The sequence below is a fragment of the Cyanistes caeruleus genome, chromosome 5 (assembly GCF_971803275.1).
Source record: "Cyanistes caeruleus chromosome 5, bCyaCae1.hap1.1, whole genome shotgun sequence".
Classification (NCBI taxonomy): domain Eukaryota; kingdom Metazoa; phylum Chordata; class Aves; order Passeriformes; family Paridae; genus Cyanistes; species Cyanistes caeruleus.
The window spans coordinates 48,686,910-48,711,974 of record NC_141705.1 but is presented as its reverse complement, the minus strand read 5'-3'; the positions used below and the strand labels follow the sequence as shown (position 1 = coordinate 48,711,974).

General features: G+C 39.0%; 1 protein-coding gene across 2 annotated transcripts; it reads right to left on the bottom strand.

The window, feature by feature from the left end:
• Nucleotides 1-202: 202 nt before the first annotated feature.
• Nucleotides 203-24,773, bottom strand: SLC39A8 (solute carrier family 39 member 8). Of its 2 annotated transcripts, XR_015286691.1 has the most exons (9): nucleotides 24,318-24,562; nucleotides 17,411-17,579; nucleotides 13,183-13,352; nucleotides 12,594-12,716; nucleotides 11,273-11,440; nucleotides 4,694-4,901; nucleotides 3,993-4,177; nucleotides 2,527-2,671; nucleotides 203-1,312 (listed from the first exon to the last, which is right to left on the bottom strand). XR_015286691.1 is itself a non-coding variant. In XM_086888382.1 (8 exons), exons 1-8 carry the CDS (start codon nucleotides 24,492-24,494, stop codon nucleotides 1,166-1,168), a joined length of 1,347 nt encoding a protein of 448 aa, XP_086744508.1. In that variant the 5' UTR covers nucleotides 24,495-24,773; the 3' UTR covers nucleotides 203-1,165. The 2 variants fall into 2 exon arrangements, 1 of the variants encoding a protein (XP_086744508.1); XM_086888382.1 differs by lacking the exon at nucleotides 2,527-2,671 and having other exon boundaries at nucleotides 24,318-24,773.
• Nucleotides 24,774-25,065: the final 292 nt, after the last annotated feature.

Genomic DNA, 25,065 nt, shown 5'->3' with positions numbered 1-25,065 from the left:
GCTTAAAAATCAATGAAAAAAGTAACTTACAGGAGAATAATAATGCTTCCTTCAAAGCAAAGTGGTGATTGAAATGGAATGTATTTTTCTATGAATTTCCTTGTGCTCATCTTACAACAGATTAGTAATGAGTAGATGAATTGTTTATTTCAGAAGAACTCATACATATAAGCATGATTTTAGAAAGCTCACACGCAACAGATTGTGGTAAGAATTTGTATATTTTATTATCATTTCATTCCACCCAACTGCACACAAAGAAATCATTCAAATTCAATGAAGAAAGCATACTGGAATGATGATTTTAGCAAATTTTTTTTTTCTAAATTTTCCTTGGTAAGACTAAAAAACTGATTTTTAAAGGGGATATATGTGAAACTTAAGTATAAAACTTTATTATTTTCATAGAATAAACTGATAATACTTGAACATTTAAAAAATACTCAATGTTTCTAAAATATTATGGAGTTGATAAACAGTCATAAATTTAACGCAGGTTCCCTCTAATTAAAAAAAGTGGTTCTCAAAATAAATCAACAATTCCCTAGTGCATTTATAAAAAGAAAAGATCAAAAGCAGGAACTGGTATCTTTCCTTCCAGTGTTAATTAGTAATTAAAAATCTTAGCTTCATTAGTACCTACTCTGAAATGGTTTGATTTATTTTTTTCTTTTTTTGGTTGGGAATGACGATGTTACACAGACAAATCCTGCAACAAAAGTCACAAAAATTAACCAGTTTTGAAACTGCTTGCCTTCATCACGGCTTAAAAATTATATGAAACTATATTATTTACTTTTAAATACCCATCTTCCTTGTAGACCTCAGCTTTCAGTTGGTCTGGAGTTGCATGTAGTTGCATGTATTGCATAATTCTACTGGCCAAGTAACACCCTTCCTCTATGACAGTTCAGATATGTCTGATAATTTTAAGTAGAAATACAAATATTAGCATAATTTTTTTGGCATCATACAGAAGCTGACAGCTCCTACTATTTGATTCAACTGCAAGTCCTAAAGAAGAATTTCCTGTATTTGGGACAAGAGGGACAGGACGGGCCTTGCCACCGTTTAAAAACCGAGTAGATTACATGAATGTCCCTGTATGGATTTCAAGTGTCTTCCATTTGCAATTTACTTGATGTCTCCAATCCTGATTCTGTTTTCACAGCTCGATATTTCCTGCATACAAGGTAATCAGCAGGATAGCAGTGAACCCCGTTAGTAAACCAGCATTCTGAATAAGGAAGAATGTAAGATCCGTCTTTCTTCCTGTCACTTTCTCCCGCAGCATATCATTCATCTCTGGGAACTGAAAAAAAGGGATATTTTTAAGTAAGTATTGCCATCTTGTGGTAGCATGCTTAATTTAAGGCATTAAGAACTGAACCATATTGCTACTTTGGACTGAATATTAGAACTAACAGAGGGTGAAGGCAGTCACAAGAAAATATCACCCCAATTATCCTGAAAAACCACTCCACCAAGCATGATAAGATGAAATGGTGTTTTGTTCCTCTCTACAGTAGCTTCATCTGGCTGTGTCTCATGCAAATTTTCCCTTTTTGATTCCAGCAGCCTCCTAGGTTCCAGTTGTTGGTCCGTGTGTTGCTAGGAGCAGCTGCCCTTGTATTTATTGCTAAATGTTTTGTTTCTTCCTTCACTGCTATAAAGAGAAATCCTTGTTTGAGAAACAGAAGATTAGGATTCTTCTGCTTTACCTGAAGGAAAACGAAGCAAAGATGAAAACACAGACAACCTATCAGAAATCTTTTACATGTGGAAGGCCTGGTGGGCTCATCAGGTCAAGCAAAGAAGAGAAAGATGACTGGTGTGAAATTGGTGGTAACAGATGCAATATGACATTACAGTGCCATGATGGGATTCTTCGTTCCGTAATATACATCTTAATGGTTAACACAAGAGCAAAGGGTGACTGATCGGCTGCTAACTACAGAAACAAAGATACTGCCTCTGGAGCAGTGGAGGTGATGGCACAAGAGCACAGGCATGAAGTTCCCTGCATGGAATGATTCAGGGTACATGTTTGCTGCAGGTAAAGTCAACCACAGTGGCTTTTGAGAAATAAGCCTCAAAGGAGTCACCTGTTCTGCTGAGAATAGCATAACCAGAATACAACAAAGAGAGTTTATGTCAGCCCTAGTTAGGAAGCCTTCAGGCTGGGTGACTCAGAAACTGTATCTTTCTTTGATCTCACAACACAAAAACAGTCATTGAAGGTAATGCAATTCTTGAAGAACAGGCTATGGTTAGCGGGAAGAGCCCAAAGCTTCCCAGAAATCGTCACAGAGCTCCGTCACACTCTTGCACAACAGTGCAAAACAAGATTAACTTCATGCCATACAGCAAGGCTCATTTGTGCACACACCTCAGTGTACATTCCCACCTGCCCACAGCCTCCCCACTCAGTGATCCTATTGGCAGAGGTTGGACTACGCCAATAATGGAAGAAAAAAGAACAGCAAAAAGAAAAGGAGGAAGGCATGAAATTCCAGTTAATCCTACCTGCTTTTGGACAAGGAAACCAGAAGTGTGTGAAAATCATAAGAAAGTGGAAAGCCAGATCTCTGTACAGAGCACTTCAATACCCTATTTCAGACTTTTCAGGGGGAAGAAAATTTCAGATAGGTAACTGATACAATCCAAAAACCTATAAAAAGAGAGAGAGGATGGTACAGGGAGAGAGACAGATAGAGAGGAACAGAGAGAACAGAACAACATATACAAAGAAGAGAATGTTACCTACTTAGATGGATTTAATAACAAACTTGAGTCACTATAAATTTATGCCACAAATTTTACACATCAGAGTTCAGTACATTGCTATTCATTATACGAGTGAAGGTAAGCAAAAAGCATTAGCAATTAAAGTACTGCAAGCTTATAAAATAAACTACTTATATTATTTATAACTCTAACAACTTATTAAATCCTGTACTATCACCTAAACTATAACTGAATTTAATGAAATAGTCACTATAAATATATGAAAGTTCCTAAATGCACATGGAACCAAACTGGGGTCTCAAATCTTTTCAGATTCAGGCCTCACTCTTCCAGTTCTGCACTCAAATGGATTCCCATGCGGCAGATGTAAACACCTTTGCACCTGTTACATCTGTTGTTACAACACTGAATGAAACATAATAAAACTTAAAATTCTTGAAATATCTCTCTCATTTTGAGACAAAACATCCTCATAAGAGGAAATTATGGAATATTGCTAAGTGCCTGTGAATCCAGATTTTTTTTTTCCTAATGTCTAAATACAATCTGGATTTTAGAACAATTTTTTTTCCATATATCTTCTGGCACATGTTGAAAAATAAATGATAAACAGACTATTTTGAATAGAACTCAGCAAAAGTTTTTGCCTGAACCATGAAAATGAGGTTGCATTCTAATTTAAACCAGGATAGAATTTAAATCAAGTTTTTCACTATCACTGTGGTTACACAACACCTTTCATTCAACTAAAAAACTTAATATTTAACTTCCTTCTGTTTACCTTTCTTTTTTTGCTTTTCTTTCACAACGTGGTTTAAATAGGCAAATGAACCTTTTAAAATAATAAGGGGAAATATTGTGACACTTTAAAATGCTGAAACAAAGTGTTTATACACGTTTTACTCTTTGATTAAATCAGGCCAAATTAATGAAGGGCTTGTCTCTGTCTAAAACTGCTTTTCAATAATAACACAATGAGGTGAAAGGCTTTTGTGTTTCATGAATAAACATAACTTGTTACCAACAGGTAAGGCTTTATAAAGCCCTACCTACCCGTAACAGTAACTATCTGTGCACCTCTATTAAGGGTTTAAGTTACTATATTTTATTAATAATAATATTATTGTTATTAGTCACTGGCAAAAGAAGGAGAAAATACTAAATTCTACTAGAGAGACTTAGTGGAGTCTATTTTTTTTTTTTTTGCAGAGAAAGAAATAACTGAAAATGAAATTATATCTCACCATATCTGCCAGAGAGATGTACAGGAACATTCCACCGGCTATAGCAAAGATGATGTTAGGAGCAAAGTTGTTGCCTACTAATATTCCAAAGGCCAACCCAATGTAACAAGAACATGCAGATAGGAAATTGAAAAACAGAGCCTGCCGAGTACTCATTCCTGCATTAAGCAAGATGACAAAATCACCTAAAACAACAACAACAAAAGAAAGAAAACTATATTCAGAGAATGATATTGTGGTTATTTTCTGATTTCAAAAGAAGTCTGAAGAAAAAACATTATTTGTATACACATTATGATACTGTGTTGTTTTTCTTTGTTCAAATATGTGATGAGGATATCCCTTCAATATTAAGGAAACTGAGATACTCTAAACAAATACTGATGCAAGATTGAGCTAAGAGCACAGGAACACACAACTACCTGTGGTGATTTTTGGTTTTAAAATTAATTAGTACAACACTGTCTGCAGCATATATAAACAGGATAATTAGTACCTGTCCAATATATGGTCCTAGCTTCCACCCACCTGCAGTTGGGAACTTCCTGCGCCAGATGTGTGTTTTTGTGCTCAGTAACTTTTTGACATTTTTTCTATTAATTTGTCTAAACTTTCTTTCACCCTCTGCCAAATTTATGCCAACACAACCACCTACAACAGTGATTTCCCCAGGAAACAATGTGTGCAATGAAGTTCCTTACCCAATTCATGAGGAAACTCTTCACACAAGATAGCTATGGAGGTACTAAGCCCTTGCAGCAGAGACAAAGTAAAAGAAGCTCCAATAGCCAAGCCATCTATGAAATTATGTACAGCATCACTCAGTGTCACCATCCAAGCAATGGTGCCAATCTTCGACAGTGGGCGCCCCTTAAGACACTTGCATAAGCTGCTTTGGGTGGCTTCTTCCTGAAAAAAATATAGAATAAAACAATTACCCAAAACAATGAATAAAGAAGAAAATGAATCATGCTTCTATCTTTAAATGAATGCCAAGTATAAACTCAAGCACTGCTGCATATGGAGACAAAATTGCTTTGTCCAAGAAGCAAATGGCACAGCAGTAGCACCAAATATTTTCTGTTTCAATAAGATAACATGCAGGACCCAGTCACCCTTCTGACTGCAAAGTGTCACCTGGATGCCCTTCACTGAGACAGGAAGCAATTCAGGCTGCAGTGGTCTGAATGTCTCTGTGGAGTCTCTGTCAGATAAAGACAGCCTCAAGCCTCTTCTGACACCTCTATATAAGCATGTACGGTCAGAAGAATCTGATTTCAGTGACTGGCAGCATCTGTATTTAAAACAACTGAAACTACATCATGGTCTCAGAGACACACTCAGCTACCACAGTGACAGAATTCTATCTACATGATACATGTGATGCATCTATACTGTAGAATGTGTTTACAGTATAGACACATCCAGATACTCCATAAAGTTTATTTCTAATTTTGGGCAATGATAGTCCAGCTACTCAAATTAGTTTCTAAAAAGTGAATGTTTAATAAAAACAGCAGTGGCTAATTTTGACTGCAGAATTAAAGGCTCAGAGCACAAAATCAACAGGCTAATATAAAACTGCAATGCACATACACTCCAGGGATCTCACCAATTCTTCCCAGAAGTGGAAGTAATTTATACATGTGGTGCCATGAAATAATGAAAAACCTGAACACACATAAAAGGAACTGCCATTTTAACTAGGAGCACAAATTAAGCCCCCCTAGAAGTTCCTGGTGATCCATTTGATGAATTTCTGTATACATACACTGTATTTACAGAATATTTCCTAGCATTACAGTATTTCCCCCATTAAAATAAAACTGCTTACAAACCATTAACTAGTACTTACTTACTGGAATATATAAGCAGTAACATATACCTCTGTGTGCCTACAGACATACATAGCACAGAATCACAGATTAGTTCATGTTAGAAGAAACCAAAGTAGCTCATCTGGTCCAACACCCCTCTTCAAGCACATGGCACAGGATAGCATCCAGGCAGCTCTTGGATGTTTCTAATAAGAAAGACTCCACAGTCTCTCTGGGCAGTCAGTTCCAGTGCTCAGTCACCTGCACAGTAAAGAAGTTCTTCTTCATGTTCAGGTGGAACTTTCTGTGCATCAGTTTCTGCCTGCTGCCTCTTGCCCTATTGCTGGGCATCACTGAGCAGAGCCTGCCTCCATCCCCTTGACACTCTCCCTCCAGGTGTTTATAAACATTGAGTTCCCCTCTCTGTTGTCTCTTGTTGAGGCTGAACAGGCCCAGCTCCCCCAGCCTTTCCTCGTAAGAGATGCTCCAGTCCCCTCATGGCCCTTGTGTTCTCCACTGGGCCTGCTCCAGGAGCTCCATGTCCCTCTTGTGCTGAGGAGCCCAGAACTGGGCTCAGCACTCCAGATGTGCCTCACCAGGGCTGAGCAGAGGGGCAGGATCACATCCTGACCTGTGGCACTGATCTTCCTGATGCACCCCAGGATACCAATGGCCTTCTTGGCCACAAGGACACACTACTGGCTCATGGACAATTTGTTCTCCGCCAGGACACCCAGGTCTTTCTCTGCAGAGCTGCTTCCAGCAGGTCAGCCCCCAGCCTGTGCTGGTGCCTGGGGTTATTCCTTCCCAGTGAATGATGCTGCATCTGCCTTTGTTGGATTACAGGAGGTTCTGCTCTGCCCCTCTCCAACCTGGGACCCTTCTGAAGTGCTGCACAGAACTGCAGGGTATTGGCCACTCCTCACAGGTTTGTGTCATCAGTGAACATGCTTGGGAGGCATCTGCCCCTTCACCAAGTCTTTGATGAACAGGTTAAATAATATAGGGCCCAGTTCTGAACCTTGGGGGACACCACTAGTGACAGGCCTTCAATTACACCCTGGCCCACTGACATCTGCCATTCAGCCAGCTCTCAATACACCTCACTGTCCACTCATCCATTCCACACTTCCTGAAATTGGATGTTGTGAGAGACACTGTCAAAGTCATTGTTTAAGTGAAGGCAGGCAATATCCACTGCTCTCTTCTTATCCACACACATCTCCACTTCATGAAGTACAAGGATGTAGAGGAACACCTCCTTGTCCTTAGAAGAAGGCAAAGAGTATTCCAAGAAATTTTCTTAAGCTGTTAAAAAGAATGCTTTAGTTCTTAGAAAATTGTTTTAGTTTCACCATATGCAAATGCTTCCAGGCAAACTGAATTTTGAACTTCAAGGAAATGAAATAATTAATTAGTTCTTATTTATTAATTAAATATTTAAGGACAGAGCTCTAAGGTCTATCACATTATTTGCTCACAGGACTCTTATCTGACTACATTCTTGTATGTAGGAGCTGCCTTGGGACAGGACAAAAGTTCAGGTCAGGAATTTCTGAGTCAGGTGCCTATTGCACTGTCTGGAACTCATAGATAATAAACTCTTGGTTGAGAAGTGCCAAAACTTCCACAAAGCAGCTTCTATTTAGCCTACAGGAAATTCTGAAATTATACTTCTAGGATGCAAAAATGAGCAATGGTATCAAAAAGTCAAGCTTCCTTGCTGACTCAAACACATAGGTTTTAGATTTGTACTACATGCTTGCCTTTAGTTTTTGAAGGCTTTCCTCTCAACATTTCCTCTAACACAAGCAGCACCAATCATTTTTTTGAGATTAATAATTTGTATCTGTACTATTTCTGTTTGAGATAGGATCACTTACAAGCAATAGATCTCTCTCTTAATCCATGAAGACAAGCTGAACGTCACTCTAAGAAAGATGTATTACAAAGCAAGCCACACAAAATACACAAGTATAAGAAAACCAAAATACAATTAGCAAAGCTCTTACAACAATTCATCCATCTTCCTGAGCTAAAGATCTGTTCTCCATTTTTTTCTGTTCCCTGGAGACAATCCTTCAAGCTGACTACAAGCCAGAGGAAGCATTGTTTTGTAGGACATCTTGACTTCTGCCTAAAGCACATCACCTTTTTTGCACAGGTTTCTAGCTTCACTGAGGAAAGGAAGCTTGATCTAATGAGCAAGTTTTCATTTTAAATAATTCACCCATTTTTCCCACCAAAAAGAACATTTTAAGTAATTGCAATTAATTTAGGGTGTTAGTATTTATTTACTTCTAAAAATTAATTTCTTGATCCAAACTTTCAAAATGCAGAAACAATTGCAATTTATAAACTATGAATTAGTTTCTGAGACACTTCTGTTTATATATACATATATATATATGTCTGGCTATCTGCCACTTATATTTACTGTATAACTCTGATGTGTAATAATACTTACATGTAATCAATTTTAAATGATGTCTTGACAACTTCTCTAAATTATATAAAGTACAATGAAATTGTTTTTCTGGAACTGCATTCTGAACTTTACTAGATCATGTATCCAGTAGAAGTAGATGTACAAGTAATACACATTCTTCATGTTTAAGATAAGGCAGACTACTGACAAAATACTGTACAAACACATAGGATTCCAAAGCAAAAAATTAACAATGTCTGTTTCCTCTGGACTATTTCCACTTTGTCATGGTAGTTTAGCAGACATCAAAAGATATGCCAGCTAAGGAGCTCTGTAATACCCAGCTAGAGTATCAGGTTTAATTTTTATTAATTATTAGTGCAGTCCTACATCATTTGTATCTCCACAGTTTATGGTAAACCAAACACGTCCTTGGTATTTATGCTCTTCTAAACACAGGGGGATTTTTAAAAAGTAATGTCCTCTTGTTCATTCCCAAACTTAAGAAATGATAACAGAGACTCTCTTATTTTATCCTATGACATCTCAGATTACTATTGCTATTTCCAACACATGTCTGATTCCCTCAGACATGAACCAGACATGTCCTCTGGAATAAACCACAGAACCAAGAAGGAATCCTGACACTGCCTCAAGGCAATCAATAAAAGCACTGTAAAGTTTTGTTATACAACTCTAACAATGTACACTCAAGAACACAGACGTTTCAGCAATTTGTCTCTGAAATAACTTTCCTTCAAAGTTTCTGCTGTCAAGCCATATTTCAGTGCAAAGTAGATACAAACTTTGGGTACAGCACAAAGGTTTCCAAGGTTGCAATTACTGCTGCAAGTGAAAACAGAAAGTAGGTGACTAATTAAACATTTACACTGGCAGTCAATCTCTTCTGGCATTAAAGGAGAGAATAAAGCTGGATCCCCATGGCTGAAAACAGTTACTACATCTTGGCACAATCAGGCTTCAAACTTCCTCTTTAAAGCCTTCATTTTGATTTCTGACTACTCTGTATTTGCCCTCTTTAACAAGCTGTCAATAATGAGGACACATTAAAATTCTCTTGGGTACAGATTAGCTTATGCCAAATGTTTTTGTCTTAAATACTACATTCTTGTAAAGCTGAATGCATACCTACCTTCTTGCCATTACCTAACTGCCCCAAAGCACCTCAGCAACACTGGCCCTCCCCTAACCTTTGAACCTCACTGGAGGAGGACAAGAGCAATGATGGGGGTTTTTTGTTGCTACACAATATCACAGAATCATTAGGTTGGACCTCAAAGATCGAGTCCAACCATTAACTTAACACTACCAAGTCCACCACTAATCCAAATCCCTAAGCAACACATCTATGCACCTTTAAAACACCTCCAGAGATGGAGATTCCACCACTTCTCTGGGCAATCTGTTCCAATACTTGACAACCCTTTCTGTGAAGAACTTTTTCCTAATATCCAATCTAAACCTCCCCTGGCACAACTTGAGGCTGTTTCTTCTTGATCAGTCACTTAATGTTGGGAAGAAGATACCACCCCCCACCTGGCTACAGCCTCCTTTCAGACACTTGTAGAGTGTGATAAGGTCCCCCCAAGCCTCTTTGCTCCAGCCTAAACAATCCCAGCTCACTCAGCTGCTCCTCATAGGGCTCATGCTCCAGCTCTTTCACTAGCTTTGTTGCCCTACTTCGAACACACTCCAGCACCTCAAGGTCTTTCTTGTAGTGAGGGACCCAAAACTGAACAAAGGATTCAAGGTGCAGCCTCAGCAGTGCCACAGGAGAATGATCACTTCCCTAGTCCTGCTGGCTGTACTGCTTTTCTCTCTCTGCAGAGAGCAGAGCCTTCTTTTACTTGTTTCATAAATCTACAAAATAAAACTTATGGACACTCATAATACTAATTCCCTCCCGGTGCCCATGTAATTTTAGCAATTAAGTATATTTCTTATAATTTTTAAGATATCCACCACAGTTCATGACATTTCTATGGTAAGGACAAGTACAATTTTGGTGTTTTAAACTGTGCATCAAATTGCCTGCAGGGTCAGTTCAGAACTCCCAGATTTTCTCCCAGTTGTTAGGGACTGCCTCTGGCTTGCTCTCCTGCTTGCTCCTCTCTGCTCCCCACAACTAACTTACTGGCTAATAAAAATGGATGGCAAACCAAAAATCTCTACTATGAAAAAAGTCTGTCTTAAGACACCTGAATTTTTTTCTGTGTTTTTAATTTTTTTTAATAAGGGACAGTACTGCTCCTCCCTGCATAGTACTGCTCCTCTCTACACATGGAAAAAGACTGAAGAAGCACAAAACTTTCTCTTTCAACTTCCATTTTCTTCTCAGACAGAAGGAAGTGGTATTTGCAGTATGAAAACAAACACAAAGAAATACAGAGAATAAATCTGAAAGATAATAATACTTAAATCAGGAGGAGTGGCTTCTGTCTCAACATATTACTTCCATGATTTCCACAGTATCCAAGCACACTGCATTATCACAAGCAGTGCTCACAATATACTGCCTGAAAGTTACTGTACTAGTTTTCCTCTTTAATCATTGATTCAGAAGAATCAGATTCTCACACTTGATGGCTTTATATATTCAGGAACAAAATACGGATAATTTTGTATGATCAACATTACCACAACAGTAAAACACAGTATTACTCTTTAAGCAAAACAGTAACAACAACAAAGCCAAAATTAACCAAATTATGAATATAATATAAATATTGAATATAATATAAATACAAATTCAAATCTGATTAGATGCATCTCTTTGTCCAACCCATTCCAACACTGATATAACACAGGCTTTTTTGTTGGTTACAAATTGAGTCCATCATTCAGCTTTTTCAAGCTTGCCCCAAAACTCTGTATATTTTCATAGGGTCCAACCAAATTATAAGCTGTAACCTATAAAAACTTGAAAAAAGCAATAAAAATTCATATTAACTTTCCTCAGATATGCTCATATAATTGGCAAGGATAAAATAAATAAACAGATGCAATTTTCATACCTGTGCTGAGACCACACTGATGCTGTCAAAACCAAGGTTTCCATTGCTCTCTATGACAGCTGAATTTGCATAACACTTTCCCCCATTGCTGGATGATGGTGGTTTGGGTGAGTTAGTCTTATCCTGAGAATGATTCTCTTCTCCATTTTCAAAGTAATTATGGCCAGTCTAGGTGACAAATAAACAAGCAGGTAGCTAACTAAAACAAAAGCAAAATAGCAATGTAAGAAAATAAAGATAAAAAGGAAAAGGTGGGGGGAAGATCATATTCATGCTGCCTTGCTTTCAACACCAAGTGAATTGCTGAAATGAACAGCAGTGAACTTTTTTTTTTTTAAATAACCCCAAACAAATCTAAGTTCCTAACTTATCTCTTACTTTAAGCTCATCAGAAAACATGGCAAACTTCTCATTTTTATACCTTTATGTAGAACCTCCCAAGCCAATCTGACCAAAAGTGATCAACATTTGCTGGTTATTCGTGGTTGCTTGTCAAATACAGCTTATTAGCCTTTGTCTGTTTACATAAATAAAGAAAAACAAATTATTTTTTTCTATTTCTAGCTATTGCAAATGAGGGACAGTTGATCATCATAATTTTCAGTATCAGCAACACTTTGGGAGGAGAAAACAGAGGTTAGAGTAGGAAGACAAGGCAGTTTCCTTTCCCCAGTAATAGGCAGTAACAGGCAGGGAGGACCAACAATTTTGAGGTGCCCTTCTCTCAGCCTTGCACAAATGAGCACACAGAAGTACAGAAGTACTCTGACACAGGGGTAGAAAGAAGGGCCCTGGGCAAGAGGAGACAACTGCAGTGTGCACTGAAGCAGTCCTGTGTACCAGAGCTTGGGGAAACACAGAGCTGAAGTTACTGAAGGTCAGTCAGGCCTTCAGTGCACCTGCACTTTGCAGATGACCAAGAAGGTGTACTTGTCACACTGATTTCTCCTGCCCAAAGAGGATCTCCATGGGAAGACTTCATTCTCTCCACCTGTTACATATTTCTATGATTTTCTGACGTGTTTAGCTACCACAGCAACTATTTGGTTGCTGAGAGAAGCTAGAGCATTTACCAAAGAAAGCAGACCACACTCACATCTGGATTCCATTCCCAGAGCTGCTTTTAACTCCCTTAAAAAAATGAGATTTCTTTTCCTATTCATATGGGCTTTAAACAGATATATCAGAACACACAATAAGGCTGAATTTGTCACTTAAAATAGAAAACCCCACACACGTTTTATTCATCTAGCAAGTACCTCACAAAATATGACAGGTACTTCAAGGTGAGACTCATTCAGTTAGTGATAGGTTTCATTACCTTGTTGTAGAGCTTTAGTATTACTTTAAGAATCCTTTCCACAAAGAAGAGAATATAGAATCCACCAAACACAGCAACAGCTTTCTCAACGTAGTTATCTACTTTTGGGTCAAACCCAAATGCCTAATAGTGAAGAAAAAAAGCAATGCAAATTTTTCTGCAATCTTAGTACATTTCCAGAAAAACAAACATCGCACTCTGCAGATATCCCTCTATTACAAAAACTTTCTCTATACCAACCATGGGTTTCCATGAGCAGAAATTGTAAAAGATTCTTACCTCATTACATTTTTTAAACTTGGACAAAATGTTAACAGTATAGCCTATTAAAAGTTCACTACAACTTTATCCAATGGATTTCTCTTTTTGTTTAGTGGAAGAATAGCCCTTGGTCCTTCCCAATGAACAAGACACAGATCTTGATGGCTCTGACACATTTCAGAGAGGGATCATAACTCATGGCACTGAAACCCACACAAAACTCTTTGGAGATTGAAACCCATACACAGAATCCCACTGCATCATGCTTTTAAAATCAATACACTTTAGAAACTAGTATTCAAACCAAATAATTAATCCCCTTGCTTACCTCTGGAATGAGCTGGAAAATTGCATTAGAAAAGAGAGTACCAATGGCCAAGCCCACAAAGTAAGTTAAAACCTTGGGGAAATATGACTTCTTTAAAAGAGGAGTTAAAATCAGTCCCAGAAGTGATGCCAAGTTAATGATAGACACAGCCAGGAACCCAAATCCCCAAACTGTGGATAAACAAAGAGAAATATAAAATATATTAGTATAACACCCACTTCAGTATGCTTGTGATTTCTCTAATTGCTAAATTGGCATGGAACTGCTAAAAGAGTAATTCCTTGGTTGGAATTAAAACTCACAAACATAAAATTCTTAAAATGCATAGGCAGTTAAGATCTATATCTGCAGAAAGGAAATATCTGAAAACACTTTCTGGGACAACCATATTAAAAATTGGAAACCACGCAGGTAGAATACATGGGCTGGCCTATCTGCTGCTAATGTATCTCTCTACAGTCAATGAAGAGCAAAAATTAAGGCTTAGGCCAATAGCTGAAGCAGCTATAACATAGAGAAAAGAAAAAATTTATTACTGGTCCTAGAGCCAGATCCAAATGACATTTACTTCTAGGAAAATCCATGTCAAAAAGACTGTTGTCTTGCCTGTACTAAATATAAAAATCCTTCCTGATAAAGAATGACTCCTTCAAATCATCCTGAGGTGATATCTCAGTTCCTAACTCTCCTTCCTCCTCCTTTCATTCAAAGAAATTCTGCTGGCTGAAAACGCTGCCCATCACTGTTTATCAACAAGTGAGGTGATAGCTAACTGATAGTTGAGATAATTATAACACAGAAATGAACATGAAAAAATAAGTTCTAAGTTCAAAAAGGACATGTGACTTAGGTATGTAATGGGAAAAACCTTTCCGAAGAATCAGTAAATGCAACGTGGTTTACCATAATTTTGTTTCCTTCACCATAAGCATAATCTCAGATATTTAGTGTTCACACACCAGGACTTGCACAAATCTGTACCACAATTATTCAGGAGCCTGAATTATAGGTTGGAGAGGTGTGGTTGTTGTTGCTCGTAAACATTTATAAAGTTGTGCCTCTATGGAGAACTTTTTTTCCCAGTGACATCTCAAATCCTTGTGAGTACAGAGAAAAACTTTAAAAGTTGTACAAAAGAGGTCTACAAAGGTGCCACAAGTGATGCCACAGAACTACAAAGTAATCCACACAGACAGAGGGTTTGTCTTTAAAAATTAACCACAAAGAATAATCAATGCCAATGCAATGTTGCCTAGATGAGAACAGTTTCATATAATCCAGAAAGTTGCATCATTATAAGTTTGTATGTTTATATAGGGAAGTTACCATAAATTCCTCTCTGCATAGCAGAAACTAACAGATCGGATTATAGTCTGATATTATTTTCTGGAACACAACTGGCAAACACACTGAGCTAGATTTTTCACCTGCAACTGGGACAGCTCTACTCCATACAGTTCCACAATGTTTTTATAAAATGAATTTTATATTATGTCAAGAGCAGAAAGCATTAGAAACATTCAAAGTATTTGTAGATGTATCAATGCCAATTACAACATTCATTTGCCAATTTTGAGAGAGCTGCACAGAGAGAGGGGAAAAACACACAACCAGATACGGGTAGATTCACTAAGCTACATAGATTTATTTTTATTAAACTAAATGACAATTTAGACTGTAAATATGTTTTTGAAATCAAATTTATAATAAATGAGTTTCCAGTGCCATGGTGAGTCAGAAAACACTGTCTAAGTATGGAATAACTGCAGAAGTACAAGAATCTTTTTGTTTAGTGCATGGACATTGCCCATGTTCTGTGCGAAAATGTACATTTTAAACCGAGTTGAAAAAATTCCAAGACAACCAATGTTGCCAAAGTTCCTCCATTAGGGACTGTATTTCACAGTATCGTGTATGCAACGCTGCCTTAAAATGGTTTTATTCATTAGAACTGCATCCACACTAGCTTTTTCATGAGTCCACACACCTCAGAAAGTTGGGTAGTCTGACTCCATGTACCAGAGCAGGGCACTCAGACCCAGTGCTAATTCCTCCCCGAGACTGATGTCTCAGTCAATTTTTGCTATCTACTATTATTCTTTCTGTCTCTAAACTGTAACCCAAATAAAGAGACAGCCAAGATACCAAACAGTGCAAGAAATACAGAAAATAAAACTGCAGGAGTGCAAGTAAGATGCCCTCCTTAGAACACTGCTGCTCAGCACTGCTCCTTTTAAGAACAGGCAGGCTCAGGCTCTTCCTTAACCTTGTCCTAGGATGAGGAGGAAGTAAGTGCATAAATACCTTTCTGAACAAGTCAAGCAGAGAACACAGAAAGTGTTTGTCTTACACATGAGGAATGCCACTGGGCAGTTTCAGCTGTTTGATGCATCTCTATACACCTACCTGTTATCTTTCAGAGAAGCAAGCAAGGGGAGGACTTGAGTGAGCCCCAAGATCAGACAGGTTGGGTGGGAGTTCTACAAATCCCAAGAAAAAAGGTGCAACGTCTTTTTTGCCTTCCAACTTCTACTCTGCTTTGGCATCACTCATTTTTTATTCAGTAGCTGTTCCTAAAGCTTATTGAAGTGGTTTCTTCTGCACATCTTGCCCATTAGTATTTTGGAAGACGGTGCATTGTTAAGAGAGTGGGGGTCCCTGGGGAGAAAATTCACATAGGCACAGCTGGAAATAGGCATGGAGGATTTTGCTCCATGGGCAGTAATTGAAAACATCTGGACTCTATGGCACTGTGATAGAGATTCACTTTGTGATAGGGTGGGGGTGTATAAATCAACAGCTGCATTGGGCACTGGGGGGCCTTTCTAGGAATCTCTGTTCAAACAGGTATTACTATGTGTCACAGTGGTTTAAAGTGCCCTAACCATGGGCCTTGCAGATTTCTTGTGCTGCAGCCAAGGGAGGGGCAGGGAGAAGGCTGCTCTGATTATCTGGCTACTGGACATTGCTTCTGAGATGGACAGAGAGAAGGAAAACATGAGAGGTGGTCTAAGTACCTTAGGAGGTTAACTGTAGGTCAAGGATTCCATGTTCAACCTACTCAACCAGCACTCCCTCACAAAAAAACAAAAAAAAATAGAAAAAAGAGTACAACAGATCCTACTGTCCAATGCAGATCTTATGGTCTTCTTGATAATATGTATCTCTGTGTGAAACAAGCAATCTTGGTGCCATGGTTTCAGTGATTACTCAATTAGAATTGCAATCTTTCACTGACAAAGCAAAACACAGTTTTGGGAATGATCTTTAATTCTTATTAAAGATGATCACCTTATTATTATAGTATTAATAGTATTATAGTATTAATCAGTATTTCAAAAGTTACAAAAAGCACTTCTGTATCTCTTCTTACAAATACTGACATTAGGCACTACTAATCCAACACCTTAGCTTTTAACATTAATTCAGCTGACTCCCTTGGAACAGTAAGTTCATTTGGAATACTGACTCAAATAAATAAACCATTATATATTTGATCCTTATTAGTGCAACAAGTGATTTCTTTAATCAGATGAATATTTCCTGTCCAATGCTTTTTACTGGACTGTACAGTTCTGTGCACAAATATAGAAATAATAGTGAGGAAAAGAGGAAGAAAGAACATTAAGGCTACTTAGCCATGTAACAATCCTTCTTGTGGAGGGGTCATCACAAAAGATGCCATGAAAGCAGGAGTCAGAATTTGGAAAGAATATGAGTATTTTTCCTCAGTCACTGGCTCACCTGACAGTCCCCCTACAAATAATTCCACTCAAATGCAGCCCAAGTAATTTTAACTTAACCTGTCTCCACATATGCAGCTTCCACCAAGTCTCATTTCCCACTGAAAATCACCTGCACAAATTTCCCTTCTTTACACTCATCTTTTCTTCCACTAACCAGCTACAAGTACGAGTCCTTACACTTCAAGGCACAAACCATTATCCAAAAAAAACAAGTCAGAAAGGCTCTTCCCTAAGTGGGGAAAACATTCCATAACTTTCTAGTCAGTTTTTTCACCTTTCTTACAGCATTTTAAATAGATCACTGTCAAGAGATACCAATTTTGTTTGGCTAGTCTGCTGACCTAAAACAGCAGTTTATGTTCCCACTTTGGAACCATATCTTCCCAAAGAAGACACCCCTGTTATTTATAGATAAATGCTTACTATTCTTCTAAGGAAACCTCACTCCAGTCACAGCATTAATGCAAGTAATAGTAACTAACCTTGCAAAGAATGTGGTTTAGACGTGTCCACAAAGCTCTCCTGATGATCACACGGGTGAAAAATTAGCTGTTGCAAAACTGCAGGACATATTGTAGAGAAGCTGGAATTTGATATGCGACTGTTGTTCGGTATCCCATGCAAAGAAAAGATTTCTTCACTAGTCAAGCACTGAAACCAAAAGGGATTTTGACAACTTAACACATTAATGCAAATCAAAAGATAAGATGTACAGTGAGAAATCTAAGAATTACAACATTCAAGTACTGTAATACATTTTCAGGGAAGTCTACACAATGTACACTGTGCATGAAAATACTGTGATTGCTTAATGTGAAGCAGAAATGATTCAAAGTACTTTAAGTTAGATAAATCACAAATCAATAAACCACTTTTTAAAGAGACATTTGCAGATCTTTTGCTCTGAGAACTTGGACTCACGATATATTTGGAAAAATAGCTTCAAAGTACTTAAAACCTAGTGAAATTACAAAATAATTAAACTTGAGAGCAGACTAGATACAGTTAAAATCTCAGTAACAGAGTATGCCAGAAAATGATTGCTAATTCAGGGACAGCTTATTCATGTAAGTGACCACTTCTGCTTTACAATAATGCTTATTTATCTCCCCAGACTAATTCCTTAAAAATGGTCTAAAGCTAAACATTTTTCATTCATCTTATAGCAGTATCTCTTAAGGGCAAATGTTGTCTTGTAAAACCACGAGATAAACTCCTGCTTGGGATCTTAACATTGCCTTTAGCTCAGGACACAACAGTGTCTGATGGGTTAGCAATAAATGTATTTGGCAGTGCTAAACCAGGCCAGGGGCAAGGAAAGGCTGGTTCCTCCGTTTGTCATTTTCAAGCAGTAAGATAAAACACAAACCACAAAATATCATAAAAGATACATCTATAGAAAAATTGAGTGTTTTTATGTGAAATGTTCCAAACTGCTGAAATCTTACATCTAACACTTTCTGTTCATTTGCATTCTTTGTTTCCTACAACGATAAGGGAAAGTGTTCTTTTTCTGGGTGTAATCAATAGTTTTGTGCAGTTATTGCTGCACAACAAACATACCAGGGTTGAGTCTCAACACCAAAAAAATCAAATGTTTTCATCTATTTGAGACATCAATTACAGCATAACTCTCCCTGTAGCAAATCTCAGTGTGGTTGCAGGCAGAGAGCACTGGAAGCCTTAGCAATATAAACACAAATAATCAGTCCCTGCTCTTCTCAGTTTTGCCAGCCTTCAGACTCCACAGCATGTCTCCAATAATTCAACATTATTATTTATAAGGCAATTAACTCCTAGAGATAAGCCAGAGTGATTGCAAGTCACATATTTCATCAGAGCTGCCTCTGCTCCTGTTAATAAATATTTCTGTTACTGTCCAAAAGGTGAAAAGAATGCACTTATCACCTGAATGTGACTCTCTTTGATTTGTTAGGAGGAAGAGAACATGCAGGCCAATTCAAATGACTTTAGCTAAATTACATCCAGAATGTTTCTGTCCTTCCTCTTTAACAAGCTAGTAGAGGGCTCAGGCATGTGCTTGAACTTTAGTGCAAATTTTGTTAAGGCCATGAGACCCTGAAGACTCAAATATAAAGAAGCAAAGTGCATATAATTTCATCTTTCAATGTCAATGCTAATGTCAAAAAAGTACCACGTATAAAATAGAGCTAATAACAGAAGATGGTTTTTTTGCTTTAAAACATGTTACTCCATTTAACCTACATGAAAGTAATGAATAAAGAAATCATCACTGAAGATACAGTGATGTCCTTTAACAGGACAATACACAAACCACTGGAGCTTTCTAAACTGGTTATGTGTCTAATCATTTTACTATTAACTCTGTGTTTTGGAATAATACAAAATACATGGCTACTATGCCCACAGCAAAACAAAGGGAGGATAGTTGTGGTCTACAGGAATAGTTTGTAGTACTTATTACCAGCTCACTAAGCCATTTCTGGATGTCTGTGGTTAGAAAAACAAGCTAGTAAGAGCTGAGAATTTACACCATGGCTATCTCTGAAAGAAATCACCTTTAACTATTTAATTCCTATAATACAGGATACTGTAGTAGCATTTTTAAATACCAATACATTAATATTAACATTAATTCACAACAATTCAAACAATGTTGTAGGTAGGAAAACAGATAATGGAGAGAAAATCAGACACAGCATAAATTAATAAACCTGACACTTGTAACTTTGCCTACACACAAACATGGAAGTGAAAAATACCACTGGAGAAGAGCTCTTTCATGCAAAATTGAGAAATAGCATTTTGTTTAATTACTATTATTATTTTGATCAGGGACAAACCCAGGGGATAATGATTCTTATAAATGATTCATTGTATTAAGTCACCTCATACTCTCAGTAAACTCCTACATACATCCAAGAGCTCAAAAGCAAGCTTGCATGAGTTCACCAGCACAATTAAAGGATTAATTAAAAGACTGAATCTATTAGAAGCCTTGGACAGGAGCAAGGCATATTTGCACACTGCAAAACTCTGCATTTATCTTTTCAGGATAAATAAATACATTAACACAGCCACACTGCTGTAAAAACATAAAGATATTTACTTTGTAAGACTGATGAACCATCTCATCACAGAGAAAATTAAGCCTCATGGAAGAGGGGACTGAAAATGATGTCCTGACTCAAATGACCAGGTCTGCAGTCATTTCTGTCCCCTGCTGTGCAGCAAGACCTAATCACAGTGATAAGGTGAGAGGATTTCCTCTAATGTGACTGTCACCGAGTGTTTAGTAAACAATTGCCAAAAATATATAACATAACTCATCATCTCTGAACTGTTAAAAAACAATTTTTAAAATGTTTTCCTCAAAACTGGGAAGGATTTGAATTGTAGATTTTACACAGTTACAGAATAATGAGACTTAGAAAAGATTAAACTATCAACTAGGTAATTCAAACAAATGCTTACTTTTACTTTCCCAAAAAATGATCAAACAATATGGGATTCTTCTAACTGGAGAAATTAACAAAAAATGCTACAGTTAACAGCCACCTTTGAAATGCATCAGTCCCTTCTGTGATCTTCTGCTGTGTTCTTATCATTGCTTTACATGTTTTATCTGTAGCATTCCACACGTGAAGCACTGAAATACTGAAAGAGCATCCTGCACTGCAATTTCTAGATGTTGCCAGATTAAATACCAGCCCACCCTAGAGCTGAGCAGTGGGTCCCACAGTAGCAACAACAAACAATAAATGCAGTGAATGCCTATTTAACAAGTGCTTTTTTTTAATCCTTTTTTATAGATTATTTTTAACTTAGACTGAGAATGGATAAGGCAAACTAGAGACATACAGCTGTGCCTTCCTCAACTTACTTGTAAGAAATGAAAGCATCTAATGCTGATGTGGTAACAACTTTTTGTCACTTAGGACAGGTAAAAACTGGATGATACAGGTGGTGATTCCTTCAATAAGCAGCTGTTCATGAGAGAGTCAGATGAAGCTGCCCAAATGCACTTGTGTGCCCCATGACATGTGCAAGGCAGCTGTCCATGCTGGGAGCTGAGAACTGTCCACAAATACTGAAATTTGCTGAAAATATTGTAGAAATAAGGCACTTGGAGGGTAAAACAACCAAGACTATTTAGCATCTCACTGGCCAGGCAACATCAGGTCATGGTGCTAGATCAAGACCCTAAGCCACACTCTGTCACTCTTGTCTCCATTCTTTCAAAAGGACAAGTTGTAACTAATGAAAAACTACCAAAAATCCTCAAATCAAAGAATATACTAGCCTGGTTCTAGTCTATCCACTAAACTTACTAGATTTTGACTCATCCTGAGATGAAAGGTAATTATACCTGATTACAAATATTAATTTTAAAAATAATTTCATTTTCTCAAAAGGTTTTTGCTTAAAAAATAAAATGCATTACATTAAAACACAGTATTCAGGTATAAAATCTAGACTGGCATAAATATAGATTGAGGAAAGCCAAAGAAGGAAATAGGAGCATGATTTTAGCACCTACCAATTACATCAAAGCATGAAAAGAGGTGATGTTAACAAGCCTTCTTTCCAATGCCCATTACCTTTCAGGTATTTTTTGACCAAAAATTTTGAGCAGGTTTTAGTCCTTTGGCACACACATGTATGGCTGCCAAACTACAATGAATTCAGTGACAAATAAAGTATGGTTTCATAGTTTTTTACATCTTGCTAATAATGTAAAATACAGAGCAAGTAACAAGCCATCATCTCTATTAGACTGAAATTGCTAATTTTACCCCTATTAGTAGGACTAAAATGTGTGGCAATTCCACAGTAAAATGTGACAAAACAGCACTGATCAGTACTTGTATTTGTTCAACTACCATTAATTTCTGACAAGGAGCCTTAGCTTAAATATTAAGAAAAGATGATAAAAGAAAAATTGAAGAGCAAAGAAAATATAAATTCAAAATAAAAATAATTCCAAAAGTGCATGATGAAAGCAAAAAGAGACCAAAAGCACAAGAAATTGGTGACAGTTCAATCCAAAAATCCCAAAAGGGTGCTCAAAAAATCCAGGTTTTTTTCTTCTACATTAAAAAATCAGCATCTTTACAGACATCATAGGACACAAGTTACCACAAACACCCACACAAGTACACACTCAAACACTATCACCAACAAATTAAATAATTTTTTATTCTCTCTTTTATTTTCAAGTTAAGCTGGTATCAAAGGAAAACAGAAATCAATCCATTTTGTTTTGGCTTACACACCCATACTTTCAACCTGTAAGAAAATGGATGAGCTTCTTGTGGATCTTCTTATGACATTAATACACTTACCAAAATTGTTGTGAATGAGACATTAAAACTAAACACTAATACTGGGATAAAATTCCAGAGACTGTTCCTTCCTGCCAGGTACTGTATCACCTGTCCCTTACAGATCAGCTCTCCACTAAAAATTCCTTCAGGCTTGGGATGAGGGATTCTCTGAAGTGCAGGGGTATATTATCTTGATTAGAAGAAAGGCCTGGAAGTCAACCCACTAGCTCTGGACACAGAAGTTAAGAACTGAAAGTCTGAGATAAACCTTGTGCCCTCCTACAGTCAGACACTTAGGCAGACTGAATGGACTCAGAGGAAGACCTGAATCACTCTCCAGAAAGTATTCACTTTCCTCTGTCAAGAATCAGTGAAGCTTAGGCCCCTGATGCCTTCCAACACCCAAACTTGTATTAGGCCACTTCATGACTTCTCTCATAACCAGCAGATGCTGAATTATCAACTTTTAAGACTCACTGTGTTTAAAACAGTGACACAGGATTTACCTGGTGTGAATATGCATTTGCATGCACCACCTGCCCAAAGTCATGGACACACTTGATAACTATGAGGGATCAAAATGCATTTGCTTTAATGGTTCCAGCTGATGGAGCAGCCGTAGGGCAAATTTTAAGAAAGAATACAAGTAACTCATCAAAAAAGAGCAGACACATTTCAGTATGACACCCTAGATATTATTCAACATGAACAAAATTAGAACAAGCCTTTAAAAAAAAAAATTGTTTCAGTTAAACTTTGAGTTACTTATGAGGAACATGCATTTGTAGTAATAAGAAAGAGCATTACTTTTTCTTCCCTTCTGTAGCCTGTGCCAAAGCCTGTGTACGAGAGTTACGTGCTTTTGTAGATGGAAAACCTGAAGGACTGAAGAATCTACTCATTTCTATTCCCTTTTAAAGAAAGCTGCCTTTCATAGCCATACTCAACACTGCAAACTTGTATTTAGCATGAGTGGCTGTTTATATTTGTAACACACTGAGTTGGAACAGTGTTCAATTTGTGAGATTTGAAAGTGGTGACTCCTGCAAAATGAATTCTGAATATATTGAATTCTGCGTGGTTTCAGGGGAGTTAAGTGCCAAGTAAACCTTTCTAAAACAAAGGGAGCTTATTCAAGGTTTGTCTCCTTCACAGAAAAGGCAAAAGAGCTACTACTCCATATTAAAACACAATTCTCAAGGTCCCTAGAGCCATCCCTCTTCTGTTTCTTAAGAAGTGGAATCAAACCAGAGAAAACAGTCATTCCTGCTTTCCTTTCAATTTTGCGACCAACTTTGTGTCTCTGATTTTCTGGGCATATGGAAATCGCCACCAATCTCAAAATTTCCCTTCAAGGAGACAAATTCAGTCCAGGACAGTCCAGGTAAGTTAAACCACACGGACTTTAAAAGTAGCAAAGAGATCTGAGTTCCTTATGGAGACATTAAACAGAATACAAATGTTTTAGAGAGAAGTAATATTCCAACGATACCCAATCAGTAAATTGAGCATCAGTTTAAATGGCTTTTGATAGATTAATCGATGGGTGTACACCTTACACTCAACTTAGATAAAAGACGTGAAAATTTCTTTAAAAGTTTCTTTACAGAAGCAGACCTGTTTGTATATTCGCGTTTTTTGCTGTCTCATGACAACCGTATTTTAACAAGTGCTGAAGATTTGCTTATTCAGCTCTCGGAGGGAGCCACTAGCTGGTTCTCATTCGCTCCTTGCTGTTGGACAGATGCTATTTAACCGGGAGAAATGACAGATTAAGAGCCGAGCAAGGAGGACGGAGGGCCAATCCCGGGGCAGCCCGGGCCGCAGCAGCTCCCTGAGGCACGGCAGCCTCTCCCGTGCCGCAGGCTGCTCTCACCGGCGCTCCGGTACCTCTGCCCGCCACCCGAGCCCAGAGCCCCGGCACGCATTTGCTCCCTTCCTCCCTCTCTCCTTCCCGGCTTCACCGTGAGGAAACACGAGGGCGGCGAGATTTAAAACCCTAGGGAGCTGCCCAGCCGGCCCGGCGCCCTGGCTCCGGGACGTTTCCAGCCGTGCCGCGGAGCCCCCGCGGTGCCGGTACCTGGTTGTGGTGCAGGAGGGCGAGCGGCAGCGCCGAGCCCAGGGTGGGCGCGGCGCCCAGGCGCTGCAGCAGCTCCGAGAGCTGCCCCGCCGACAGGCTGTGGTTGGCCCCGAAGACGCGCAGCACATCGTCGGCGAAGCTCGTCGCGTTGCCCGCGACCGGGAGCTGCCCGTCCATCCCGGCGGGACGCGCCGAGTGTGGCGGATGGCGCGGTCCCGCCGCGCCGCCCTCGCCCCTGCCCACGGGCCCTGAGGGGCGGGAGCGCGGCCCGCCCGCTCGGCCCCTCCCCGGGGGGCGTAGTGGGGACGCGGCAGCGCCGCGGAGCTCCCGGCGGGGCGCGGGGCCGCTGCTCGGGCTGAGGGCAGCCCTGTGCCGCCACAGAAGGCGGCGCGGGGCTGTCCGAGATCGGCCCACGGGCGGGCGAACGGGGAGGATGCAAAACTCCCGGTCCAGGGCCCGAGGGTCACACCGCCGTCAGGGTCACTGCCGTTCCCAGACGTAGCCCCAGCTTGCCCGCCTGCCCCACCTGCCATGCGGCACCCTGCCCCACACCCAGCCGCCCTGGGATGACCCACTGGATGGCAGGAGGGATGACGGAGGCCAAGGTCCAGGCCCAGCCAGGCACACGGGTACGGCCCCGCCGTACACACCTCACCAGCACTATCTCCAGAGCCGAGGCTCCTGGACCTTGGAATGAGTCCTTCGGTTGGCAACCAGTTAGGCAACCTGCCTCTCTCAGGCCCCCTCC

Coding starts and splice junctions, on each gene's coding strand:
- SLC39A8 (XM_086888382.1), bottom strand. CDS start 24,494: ATGGACGGGCAGCTCCCGGTCGCGGGCAACGCGACGAGCTTCGCCGAC. Junction 11,441..12,593: donor TACTAAAGCTCTACAACAAG/GTAATGAAACCT, acceptor TTTGTCACCTAG/ACTGGCCATAATTACTTTGA. Junction 1,313..3,992: donor ACATCTCTCTGGCAGATATG/GTGAGATATAAT, acceptor CCTTTTTTTCAG/TTCCCAGAGATGAATGATAT.